General features: G+C 39.2%; 1 protein-coding gene across 4 annotated transcripts in view; it reads right to left on the reverse strand.

The window, feature by feature from the left end:
• Positions 1-380, reverse strand: part of LIN7A (lin-7 homolog A, crumbs cell polarity complex component) — a 280,103-nt gene extending 279,723 nt beyond the window's left edge. For all 4 annotated transcript variants that reach the window (XM_082850022.1, XM_082850021.1, XM_082850023.1 and 1 more), the window contains exon 1: positions 262-380. In XM_082850022.1, coding sequence (XP_082706148.1) covers positions 262-343 — 82 coding nt within the window. In that variant the 5' untranslated portion in view covers positions 344-380. The remainder of the gene's footprint in view (positions 1-261) is intronic.
• Between the last annotated feature and the right edge of the window lie 13,572 nt (positions 381-13,952).

Below are 13,952 nucleotides of genomic sequence, written 5' to 3' on the forward strand. Positions count from 1 at the left end.
GGGAGTGGCGGCGGGGACGCCACAGCCCGGCGAAGGCACCCTTGTGCCGGGCGAGTGAGGCGTGAAGGGGGCACCGGGGACGTGGCGGGCAGAGAAAGGGGGAAGAAAGTATCCTGCTCTCAGCGCGAAAGCCCTCTTCGCTCCTCCTCGTTGCCCTGCTCCCCCTGCCCAACCGCGTCTGGCGGTCCCGGTAGGAGCTGGCGGGGGCAGAGGGGGAGGCAGAGGGGACGCAGTGGCCTGACGGGTGAGCTGCTCCCTTACCTCTGTCCAGAGTGAGCGGCTGGACCACTGTCAATGTCGCCATGTCTGCCGTGGGAGCCGAAGTGACGCTCAGCTTCAGCATCAGCAACCGCTTGTAGTGAGAAAAAGAGGAGGAGATTGGGGGCGGGGTGGAGAGGGAAGACGGAAAGGAGGGGGGAAGGAGGGAAGGTGGTGGTTGTGGAGGAGAGAAGCCTTGGGTGGGTTGGCAGCCAGATGGAGACGCAACTGTTCCGCGAGGGGCAGACCTTCAGATGCGGCGTGAAGCTGAGCAGGTACCGGAGAGCGAAAGCATCGCCGGCTCTGACAAGGAAGGCTCTGCCCTAGAACTTTGCTCTTCCACGCCAAGGATCGCTGGATGCGTGTAGCTAGTGTGTTGCTTTCTTTCAACTTTCCACTCAAACAAAATGGTCAGAGTGTACGTGCGTCTGGGGGAAGGGAGAAGAATGAAAGGGAGGGGATAGAGGGGAGGGAGGCAGAGACATGATTTTTTTCGGATTAAGAGAATTTGTCAACCCCTTAATCCCATCCCCTAGAAAGAAAATGCTTCTAGTTCAGAAATGTTGGGGTTTAACTGTAGTTGCTGCTAATTTCTGTTAAAGTTTATTTTGGAATGTTGACTTGTAACAGTACACAAAACAGAGTTCCATCACTAGGCCCCCGTTAAGGACCTGAGTATATTGCCTAGAAAATAACTTATCTCACAAGCAAACTTCTTAATAATGGTTTTAAATTAAAAATCACAATGAGAAAACAATTAAAAACACAAAGAGAAAACTAAGTTTACTAAGTTTGAAAACCATGTCCCTAGCACTCCTCCAGGCTGACCCTCAGAGCTGCCACTTGCTAATTAATTAACATATGTGACAGGAATTGAACTAAGCCATGGCCTGACTTGGGGATTCAATACAGTCCCTGCCTTCCAGTAGCCTGTAATCTAATGGGAGATGATGTTTTTAAAAGGTGACTTTAGAGTCAGTTGATCAAGATTCAGTTACTAGAACCTTCAACTATTAGCTGTGACCCCTTCACCCCAACAGACTGCTTTCACTATCTTGCCACTGTAGGGACTCTCATTTTCTTGATCAAGAAATTAAGAGGCATATAGAAATCTTGTGTAAGCAGAAGGGTGATGACTATGGGTTCAGGATTGGAAATGACAAAGCTGCCTCCGTCACCTTCCCTATGACAGAGCAGAATTGTTTTGGCTAGCAATATACTCCTGAAGACAGACACAGTTTTACAGCAAAATATTTGCGTATAACCTACGTCATTGTCTTCTGATTACAATATGGATGGTTTCTGAGAACTTTCCCATCTCATGGTTTACATTTGAAAAAAAACTAACAAGATTTCACCAGTGATTTGGGAAAGTCATAAATGATTGGCCAAACACCTAACAGACCTTAAAGACAAACGGAAAATAATAGTTCAGCATGCCTATATTTTCATTTAGTGTTTAGACAGAACACTGATCTGGAAATTCAAGTCTTAGTTATGTGCTTTTCAGAAATCAAATCTCTCACTGATCCCCAGTTTCTTCATCTGTCAAACAAGGGCATTTGTAATCTTCAATCTCACTGAGGTTCTGTAAAATGAGGGAACTAATTCTTCCCTGCAATCTCACTGAGTTTTGTGAGGGTCTGATGAGATCATGCACATGTATGTACTTTGAAAACAGTAAAGTATATACACATATATTCATACAACAAACATACATCCCACCTGAACTGTATGGCAACACTCTGCTAGGCGCTAGCCATGCAAAGATTAATGAGATGTGGCACTTTTTCTAGACAGTGCTCAGTACAGGTTGGGAGACAAATAATGAGCTGGCTGTGAGAATATGAGCAAGCTCTGAGCAAAACTGAGAGCAGTAAGTGCTCTAAGCACCGTAGAAAGGAAGTGCTGTGGGAGACAGGAAGAAGCAACAATTCTGGTGGATTATGATTATTCACCTCCCCTAAATCAAACAACAGACAAGTTGAATCGTGGACAATAACAACAGAGTATGTTCCAAGGCTTTGCACAAAATACCAAACCTCATTCAATAACTGAGGACGAAAAGAACATACAAATCCCTTGGCCACTAATGTAGTTCTTAACAACATCCTGCCTTGTGAATATGTACTTTAGTGGCTTGATTCATAAATCTAAAAGCCATGATTTCAATACAAATCCCAGATTGTGAAGTCCATGAAGGTAGGCTTTTTGTCTTTTTGTTTCCTGATGTAGCCTCAGCACCAAACATTTAATAGAATGTTTCTGGACTTATGCTTTGAGCTCCCTAATTGAAAATTTACTCTACCATTCTCCCTCTCTGTTGACTCTGTAGGGTTTTGTATGGATTGAAAAAGACAGGACGAGAAAGCACAGATCACCATATATTCATTAGTTATTATTTCTAATAGTGGCAAGTTCAATGCCTTTAGCGTATGTCTGCACAGGTGTAAAAAATGAATAATAAACAATTCATTATCTGTTAGATTTTGTTTTTTATGAAGGATAAATAACTACTGTCTCTGATAACACTTGTGAATTTCTAATTGAGACATGCAGAAACATAAGAAAATATCCTTAATCTACTGTATTGCTTTGGTAGATATGACCATGCTTAAGTCTCTTGAGTAACTGCCTGGACCACTCCTATATCAAACACAGTGTTTCATCAAGGTCAATATACTTGATCCATTCACATGTGTGTTGCCTTGCTGATTGTGTATTAATCAGGGAATTGTTAAAAACACCTGTGATTATACTTTTAGCTATTTGGTTACACAATCAGTGCAATTTTTCATTAAATGATATATAGTAATTTACCTCTGTGGCACCTTTATTTTCAATGAAATTCATTAATTCAGAAATACTTATTGAACACTTTATATATATGCCAGGCTTGGAGCTAGGTTGGTTTCTCTTTATCTTTTCAGCCCAGAGGATTAGGTATTATTATCCCATTTTATAGATAAGTAAACTGAGACTCAGAGAGGTTAAGCAACTTGCTTAAAAATAGTAGCACCTGGGGCTTCCCTGGTGGCACAGTGATTAAGAATCTGCCTGCCAGTGCAGGGGACATGGGTTCGAGCGCTGGTCCGGGAAGATTAATGTTTGCTCTGATTCTGCCATAGGCAATAGCACATGCCGTGGAGCAACTAAGCCCGTGCACTACAACTACTGAGCCTGCACTCTACAGCCCGCGAGCCACAACTACTGAAGCCGGCGCACCTAGAGCCCGTGCTCCACAACAAGAGAAGCCACCATAATGAGAAGCCCACGCCCCGCAATGAAGAAAGCCTGCGTTTAGCAGCAAAGACTCAATGCAGCCAAAAAATAAATAATTTTTTTTAAAAAGTAAATGTCTTTAAAAAAATAATAGTAGCACCTGTATTCAAGAGCCCCTGTGCTTTCCACTGAGAAACACACTTCACCTTGCATTATTCAAGATTTAGTGATTTCAGTCTTTTATTTCAGAGTTCCATATATGAGTGTGTGTGTGTGTGTGTGTGTGTGTATCCTTTCTCTTTTTTGTTATGCTTGAGAGATACTGAAAGAGAGAAATGCATGGAGGAAATTTAGGTCAAAGGAGGAAAGAACTATGACACTGGTTCCATTTTATATAAATACAGGTTAATATTAAAATGACTACCTATTTTGAATATAAAGTCTCTTCTTGTTAAAAAATTCATTCAAAGTTACATTAAGGTCTGTTTCACTTAACTGAATCTTTGTGAATTAAATGACAAAATCAAGAGAAGGTTTGAATAAAGCATTAGCATACCAAGAAAATGTGTTTAGTTAGATTATAAATGGAGTATAATAAGCACAGTTTCATATGAGGAAAATAACACCACAAACTGGAATTCTTTCAGCCTTGGGTGTTAGAAATTATTTTTGACTGAGTCATGATATCTCGTTATCTTCTTTAATTCTCACAGCTTTGTCAAAATAGCACTAGATTAAGCTGAAGTGCCAACCTATACTTTGGAATATAAAGGTTTGGGGTTTTCTGAATAATCATAGAGAACCTTACTATATTATTCTCTCCATAGGGCTTTTTTAAACTGAGTAGCAAGTATGTTCACGATAAAATATCTGAATCTTAGACTTGTTTTAATAACTACTTATCTGTCTGTTCAGTCAATAAATACTGTACTTACTATATCCCAGACTCTGTTCTAGGCACTGAGATATTGCAGTGAATAAGAAAAGGCCCTGTTCTCACTTGGCTTATATTCTATACGGGAGAGAAAGACAATAAACAAACTAAGAAACAAACAAGAAAGAGGTCAATTAGTGACTATGTGCTGTGCAGAGAATGAATAATTTGAGGACTGAACTGAGTCTAGAATAATGTCAGGATTACAAAAGACAGAGATAAGGGAAAAGGGCATTCTGAGAAGCGGGAGAGAAAAGCCAGGGATAGGAGAGCAGACATGGTGCATTTGGGCAAAATAGGCAGTTCAATTTGGAGCATAAGAAAAACAAGCCTAAACAAGGGCCATTGAGAGGTTGTGAAAGATAATGTAATTAACAGAAATGTAATGAACCTTTCATGAATAGCTTTGTGCCCATCATACAATGAAATGTACAGACTATCCAGGCTAAGAAAAAAAATTGTGTTGTAGCATCTACATTAAAAACTACTAACATCAGAATGAAATAGAGTTACTAATTCTGTGTTGAATGTTAGAAAATTGAAGATGAAATAAAATATAAAATGTTCATTTTAATTATTTTTCACTTCTTTCAAAGAAAGTTTTTAAATTTATTTTAATTTACTTATTTTTGGCTGTGTCGGGTCTTCATTGCTGTGCACGGGTTTTCTCTGGTTGCACTGAGCAGGGGCTACTCTTTGTTGCAGTGTGCGGACTTCTCAATGTGGTGGCTTCTCTTGTTGCAGAGCACTGGCTCTAGGCGCACGGGCTTCAGTAGTTGAGCACGCGGGCTCGCAGGCTCTAGAGCACAGGCTCAGTCATTGTGGCGCATGGGCTTAGTTGCTCCACGGCATGTGGGATCTTCCCAGACCAGGGCTCGAACTTGTGTCCCCTACATTGGCAGGCAGATTCTTAACCACTGCGCCACCAGGGAAGTCCTCAAAAGAAATTTTTAAAAATTTTGAAAGAATTCTGAAATCTGAATAATCCTCATTTGTAGGGTCTTATTTGCATTATTTTACATTACCAGTTATCATGAAAATAATAAATATAATAATTAATGTTTGCTCTGATTCTGCCATAGGCAATAGCACATGTAATAAGTGCAAAGTCTTTCTGGGAATTGTTTATTTTATTTATGCCTATTTAATTCATAGAATATAAAATGATGTTTTTGTTTCATTTTGAAATGAACATTTTTCTGTTTTCACAGTTAGAAGTTATGATTGATCTTTTATGATGAAATTTAAATTCAAAGCTTACAATTTTACTTTTTTCTTTATGCATCCCAACCTCACAGTTACATCATTGGGAAAGCCTAATAGATGCAAGAGAGGCAAGATAAAGTGATTTTTAAAAGTGATACTGCACTCATTTCTTTCTCTCATCTACTCAGGAGATACTTCTGAACTTTTAGAACCCACAAACTTTAATGTTTTTTTAAAAACATTTTAAGGGCTTCCCTGGTGGCGCAGTGGTTGAGAGTCCGCCTGCCGATGCAGGGGACACGGGTTCGTGCCCCGGTTTGGGAAGATCCCACATGCCGCGGAGCGGCTGGGCCCGTGAGCCATGGCCGCTGAGCCTGCGCGTCCGGAGCCTGTGCTCTGCAACGGGAGAGGCCACAACAGTGAGAGGCCCGCGTACCGCAAAAAAAAAAAAAACAAAAAAACAATTTTTGCGGTACGCGGGCCTCTCACTGTTGTGGCCTCTCCCGTTGCAGAGCACAGGCTCCGGACGCGCAGGCTCAGCGGCCATGGCTCACGGGCCCAGCCGCTCCGCGGCATGTGGGATCTTCCCAAACCGGGGCACGAACCCGTGTCCCCTGCATCGGCAGGCGGACTCTCAACCACTGCGCCACCAGGGAAGCCCTTAAAATGTTTTTAATATACTCAATTTTGAGTCTACAATTATGCTTTTATCCAACAAATCTTTATGATGCACCTGCTACTGTATATGCCAGACACTGCTCTATGTTCAGTGGTAAACATGGAAGGAGTGACTTTCCTTATGGAGCTTAGATTTTATGAAGGGAAACAGATAAAACACAAATAAACAATAAATCAGATAATCTTAGGTAGTAGTAAGAACCACAAACAGTGATATGCTGAAGGCTGTTCACACGTGAGACCCAGTTATGTGCATCTTGCCCCAACGTCACTTTTAGTGACATCACATTGGTATCTTTAGACTGGCCATGGTGGGAGTGTTTACACCATGGATATTGGCAAATATTACATATGGAAGCTTTGTGTTTTCCTCAGGAAAGCTAGTTGTTAAACATTTGCCATCATACCATGAAGCCTACAAGGAAAATAAAATAGAAAGTTGTGATGAAACATGCAGCAGGGAGCAGGCAACATTAGAATGATCAGAAAATAAGTCACATTGTGTTTGATACAAAAATTTTTTAAAATAATATATCTACCCTGTATTTGATGGAGTACTGACTAGGATGCTGGGCCTGGGATGAAGTTAGAAGAAATAGGAGACATTCATGTTATTTCTGAGGAATTACAAAATATTTGGAAAGGAAAGAGAAGCATCAATGGAAAGGCATAGTATGAATTACACAATGATGTATCAACAAGAATAAGCGATAGTATAAATTTGTATATGTTAAAGGCATACATAATAAAAAAAAAAGTCTGGGTTCTTTGAATGCTTCCTGGAGGCAGTTTACATTCACTTTTATTTTTTTATTTAATTTTATTTTTATTTTTTTATTTTTTTTTTGCGTTATGTGGGCCTCTCACTGTTGTGGCCTCTCCCGTCGTGGAGCACAGGCTCCGGACGCGCAGGCTCAGCGGCCATGGCTCACGGGCCCAGCCGCTCTGCGGCATGTGGGATCTTCCCGGACCAGGTCACGAACCCGAACCCGTGTCCCCTGCATCGGCAGGCGGACTCTCAACCACTGTGCCACCAGGGAAGCTCTTTTATTTATTTTTTAAAATAAATTTTTAATTTTTAAATTTTATTTATTTTTGGCTCTGTTGGGTCTTCGTTGCTGGGTGTGGGCTTTCTCTAGTTGCGGCGAGCGGGGGCTACTCTTCGTTGTGGTGCGAGGGCTTCTCATTGCAGTGGCTTCTCTTGTTGCAGAGCACGGGCTCTAGGTGCATGGGCTTCCGTAGTTGTAGCATGCAGTCTCAGTAGTTGTGGCACGTGGGCTTAGTTGCTCCACGGCATGTGGGATCTTCCCGGACCGGGGCTCAAACCCGTGTCCCCTGCATTGCCAGGCAGATTCTTAACCACTGCATCACCAGGGAAGTCCCTACATTCACTTTTAGAGGAGACTTGGAGATATTTTCTTTCCTGTATGCGGATAATAAAATGTCACAGAGGAGAAAGCTACTCTTTGCAATTTTGAATCAAAAGATTGCTACCAGTGCTTCCCTGGTGGCGCAGTGGTTGAGAGTCCGCCTGCCGATGCAGGGGACACGGGTTCGTGCCCCGGCCCGGGAAGATCCCACATGCCACAGAGCGGCTGGGCCCGTGAGCCGTGGCCGCTGAGCCTGTGCGTCCGGAGCCTGTGCTCCGCAATGGGAGAGGCCACAACAGCGAGAGGCCCGCATACTGCAAAAAAAAAAAAAAAAAAAAAAAGACTGCTAACCAAGTGGACCAGATCTTCTATGGGATTTCATGAAAACTAAAGAAAAGGAGCGACAAGATTATCATAATTGGGTGCCTATGTTACTAGAGAATCTTATCATGGTAATGAGAGAACTCTATTGCCTTGATCCTTAAAAAAGGACACTAAGGATGTTCAAGGCTTGTTTTATTCAAACTTTAGCTTTATTTAAAATATGGTTTAAATGGGTTTCTCTTGAAAGCACCTCAGTTCCTGACTTTCATTTTTTTCTTAATCCTGCCCAACTTCTCTCGAATTCTGGAACAATGGAATTAATTAGGAATATTAGGAAGAAACAGATGAAAAGGCCATCTTCAAATTCTTCCCAGGTTGTGACATGATACGGTAATTGAGGCAGTAACAGAATTTACTGTAGGTGTGCTGAGGGCCATACTGCCAGTAATTAGCAAGTCTGAGAGCAAAATGCAACATTAGCATGGACAGCACATTCAGGAGAGAGTTATAAACTCTTATTTTTATCCTTCAATTCTCTAAATTAAAGCAAAAATCACTACAATTTTAATCAGTTTGCATTTAAATGTGATCTTTCTTAGGCTCAGCCTGAAGCATAATATCTTCTTCCTATAACTTCTCAGTGGGGTCAAATTATGTTTTTCTTAAACTAAGTGCCCCATTCTCTGCTTCTCTGCCTTCCCTGCTTTTCTGGTCCTCGATGCATTCTTATCCCCTTGCTCGTGTAGGCGGATCTTTCTGATGCTTATAATCTTATTGTGCCATTCCCCAAGTCCGCAGCTATGCAAGACACCATCTTGAAATACAGGATCCCTGAGAAACTTCCTCTTTCAGTGATTTCTTAATTTTACTTCTTGCTCAAAGCATTTACTTGAATAATAAATACAATTATGACTTTATTTTGGCTTCTTGAGGATTTAACTGGAATAAAAATTTTTTAAAAATAAGGCAAATGAAAAATGTTTTAACTCTAAATCATCAGGGTCCTGTCACCTCGAATTTTGCGTAGATCAGTAGTGGCAAATCAAGCCGAACAAATATTTTTGTCTAGACCCCAAATCAAAGCAATTGCAAATAAATGGAGAAAGTAAGCAAATCTCTGCCATTTTTAACCTAGGACACGCAAGTAAACTATTAAGTCTTTTATGTAGTTAATATATTTTCTTTTTAACGAGGAATTTTTTTGAAATGTTAAGTGTGAGACAAGGCACATGGAAAACAATTCTTGATAGGTATTACAAAATCTTACCACAAGTAACCAATGTTAACAGGGATTTTCGTGTCTTCTTTCAGAAATTATATGTACATACACATATATATGTGTCTACACACATTCATGTGTGTTCACATATCTTTTAAAAAACTCAAATAGCCTTATACACCATATTTTACACCTTGATTATTTTATCTAGTGATATTTTCATATCAATACATTATATATGTAAGATCTCTTAACTACTTGAAAAAATTCCACTGAAATCTTCTCGTATAGATGAATTTTCAGGCTGTTTCTAGGTTTTTGCTATCTCAAACAGCATTAAGAAGGAAAATCTTTCTTGTTTATATCATCTTTATGAGCATAAATTCCACTCGGTTATAACTGTGTACTTCCGTATAACCCAGGACTAATGTGGCCCTTTTCAATGATAATGCTCTCAGATTATCATACCTGCAGCCATTTTATTCCTGTTTCACTGTAGGCATTCTATGCCATGAGAATTGATACTCTTTTCTATAGAACTGTCATATTTAATTGAACCTAAAATGTCAAAGTGACTGAAAAAAACTATTTGCCATAGACTGAGGACCATTTTTGTCTTCAAAATATGTGGTATGAAGCACCATCCAGCAATCCAGTAAATCAATGATGATCACCCCAATTTTCAACTGAGAAACTAACAGTGTCTAAAGCAAGTTAAAAATTAAGAGCCTAGGGCTTCCCTGGTGGCGCAGTGGTTGGGAGTCCACCTGCCGATGCAGGGGACACGGGTTCGTGCCGCGGTCCGGGAAGATCCCACATGCTGCGGAGCGGCTGGGCCCGTGAGCCATGGCCGCTGAGCCTGCGTGTCCGGAGCCTGTGCTCCGCAACGGCAGAGGCCACAACAGTGAGAGGCCCGCGTACAAACGAAAAAAAAAAAAAAAAAATTAAGAGCCTAAAAAAATCCACTTTTGGATATTTGTTCTATTGACGGTTTTATTACCACCAAATGAGATAGGAACACAGTGAAAGCACAAGAAGATGTTTAAATACCTTGTTTTTTCAAATAAAGTAACACATTGATTCACTAATTAGAGAAAACTCTAAGTAAAATTTAAAGTGAGAAATACTATTCTTTCATTAAATGTTGTTACTAGTTACTATTCAAAAGAATATTTAAATGTTAATGCATGTAGTGCTCTCTACTGGTCTTATCTTTATTGCAACCACACTGTGTCAAATTTGTATTTAGAAAAGGTCATGAAAATTGTCTCTATCCCAAAAGACTACTAGTGTTTTTTAAAAATTTCTATTTGGTGTCTACTGTGTGTGTGTGTGTGTGTGTGTGTGTGTGTGTGTGCGCGCGCGCGTGCATGGACACACAAATATTCATTTTTGAATTTCCATACTGAAGTCTGTTTTGAACTCTGCACATGAATTGTTGACATACATTATCACAATTCAGTAATACAGAGATATTAAAAAAGATGGGTATATAGTTTTAATGCAAGGGATAATGTTTTTCAGTACAGTTAATAGGCAGTGGCAGCATCTAAGGTGCTTGCTTTTCCTGATCCCTGGAGAAGACAGGTGAAGGCCTCCTAGGAGGAGAATGGGTGGCTGTGTGTATTCAGCAATTTTTACGGGACAGTGGTCACCATCATGAGCTCTTCTCTTTTTTTCCCTCCACTACTCCTTCCTGTTCCACTCCTCAAATATTTAAAAAATCAACTTAGTGGTGATTTTTTTAAAGCTTAAGAGCAAATTTTATTACCGGTAGTTATGAAAGCTATTTGCTTCAGAAGTATGTGTGTGTGTGTGTGTGTGTGTGTGTGTGTGTGTGTGTGTGTGTGTTAGAGAGAGATAGAGAGAAAGAAAATACATTCATTCTATAGTTTCATGTCAAGTGGCTGCTGTGCACCAAGCCCTGTGCACTGAAGATAAAGCACTGAAGATAAAGCAGTAATCAAGACCACTGATACTCTACTGGAATTATTGGTATCTGTGGAATTACTTCTCAATTAAAATAGTTACAAATGCTATTAAGGGAAGTACATGGTACAGTGAGAATCTATAACCTAAATCAATGTTTAGGGATTCAGAAATGACTTCTCCAAAAATGGAACGTTAATGGTGTGTTTAAGGAGAGACGTGAGCATGTTTAAATACTAGCCATTCTTTAGTATACTCAGTTCCTTCTTAAGCACAGAACTGATTTGGGAAAGTTATCTTTCCATCATTACTGCCTGATTGAGTGAACATAAATGGAAGGAACACTCATTACTCTGGGGAACTTCCTGGCCACGAGTTTTCAATATGGTCGTCATTTGTCTAAAGCAATACATACCAGTCCTATATTTATTACTAACATTTAGTACATTATATTAGGCCTACTAAAATATTTGTTTGAAGCTGATTACTATTTTTCATGACTATTTGATATTACTTAGGAAATACCCACACATGTCTTACTGTATTTGGTCCGAACAGAGAGAAAGCAACTTAATTCTAAAAAAAGACAGCATTGATATTGACATATATACTATTGAACAAGTTGCATCCACCCAAATGTACTCTTCCAGAGTCAAAATAAAATATAATGATATTTTTGAGCCAATAAGGATGTTAAAGAACATTAAATCTGACCAATAGTGGAAAATGAGATCCAGAGAGATTAAATCATCTGCCCAACTTTTCCTAGCTAGTGAGGAACAGGGCTCAGACTGAAAGCCAAGTGACAATCAGTTCAGTCCTTTTTATACTACACTATAACACTAGATTGTAAATTTCATGAGCAGAGAGACAATGTTTGGTTTGCCACTGTATATTCATTGCTTGGCATAAAACCAGTGCTCAATAAACACTAGTGAATAAAAGAACGAGTAAAATAATCATTTTTCCTAGAAGATAAACTTCACTTTAAATGCATTTTACAATGAAAAATTAGGTCACTATATTTATTGATTGCTTCATTTGTACAAGATATTTGCTCTACTATATTCTATGGAGATTTACAAGAAAAGGATAGATAAAATGTGACCCCTGCCCTACAGTAACATATAGCTGTCATAATTATCTCCAGAATAAGGTAGGGCTTGGTAAGTGCCACAACATTAAAATATATGAACAAAGGATTACATGGAACATGGTAGGCATCATGAAAGACATGTCATTTATGCTGCGTCTTTGAAAACAGAAGGATTTTTTAGGTGGAGGCAGAAATGAATAGACATTTCAGTTGAACTGAACAGAATGTGTAAATGTACGCCTCAGGAAGCAATGGCATGTATGTTATTATTGAAACAGTTAAACTTGACTGAAACATGGAAGATGTGAAGGAAGTAGCAAAATATTAAGATTAGAAAGAAGCTGGTAGGGAAGGGGAATGGCAGGTACCATAGGGGGCTTTGGAGGTCACTGAGAAAAGTTTAGAATTTATTCAGAAGGCCATTAAAGTTTTTGAGCAGGAAGGTGAGGAGGTTCTTCTTGAAATAGTATATTAAAATTTATTATAGAAAAATGATTACAAATTCTAAATAGAGTAGCAGAAAGTCAAAATTATCCATATCAACTGGTGATGTTCTAGTCACATATGAAGAGAAAAGACCCAATCTGAGGTCACACAGACAGGCCTTCACACCAAACTATAGCTTGGTTGATTGGTTGCATAGCACTCAATGCAATTTTCTTCATTGTTCATCATGGAAGATATGAAACAACATTACTTTTTTGAAGGCTTTTGACTCTGGCTAAAGAAGTATCTCTAGTATACAAAGGAAAAGTAAGCAGTGGCCAAAGTTTGAAATTCTGAGGACTCAAGATTTCTTAACACCTCACATCTTCCCTAAAATGTCACTGTATATATCCCCCCAAACTCTTTGCTCTTTTGTGAACTCCTACTAACTGTAGTAGCTTACCTTATACTCCAGGTAGTATAAAAAGAACAATAAAATAACAGTAAAAAAAATGAGAGATTTTGTTATGGAGAGGATATAATGAAAATACTACTATTACATAGAAAATAAGATATTCATTAGGAGACGTTTTAGGGAATTATTGAGAAAACTTCTTCATTCCAAGGTAAGCTTTGAAATAATGATAATAATACATTCATTCAGTTGAAATGTTTTGAGGAAAATGGACTAGATGAGGACAGAGAGTGGCTATAAAGATTTAAATGGTGGTGCCTATACTGGGTCATTTATGTCAATTCTAATTAATATTAACATCAGTTTTAAAATTAGAGACAAAGCCTTAAGAAAAAAAATGGAACATGTTACTGAGCTTGTAGAAATTGTATTATCAGGCGGGAGGTATCTTCCTCTCCTTACCCCAAGTCTTTATGCGGACAAAATTCCCACCCTAGATTTTCAGCATCATAATGTGTTAGTACATAGTGATTGTCATTTTTATTCAGACTAGTGGTCATATAAAACAGAGATTCATATGTGTGAAAGACATATTTTAACCATAAATATGAGATTTTTAATCTTTCATTTTCATATGAGATATATATATAAATATTATAGCTCTTGAGACATAAAGTATCTGCATCTGATATCAGTGGAACTTTCATAGTAGGAGATGAGATGATATATTTAGGAAATAGGAGAGATGGAAATGAGCAAGTTAACAATTCTGTGTTATGTGCAGCTCATAATTGCTGCTCTGTGAAGAGTTCCCACTGAGTCAATGGGAGGTGTGGGTGGAGGTTAGAGCCAGGTTAATTGTTGCATTCAACATC

The sequence above is a fragment of the Leucopleurus acutus genome (genome assembly GCF_964270905.1).
Source record: "Leucopleurus acutus genome assembly, chromosome: 11".
In the NCBI taxonomy this organism is placed as follows: Eukaryota; Metazoa; Chordata; class Mammalia; order Artiodactyla; family Delphinidae; genus Leucopleurus; species Leucopleurus acutus.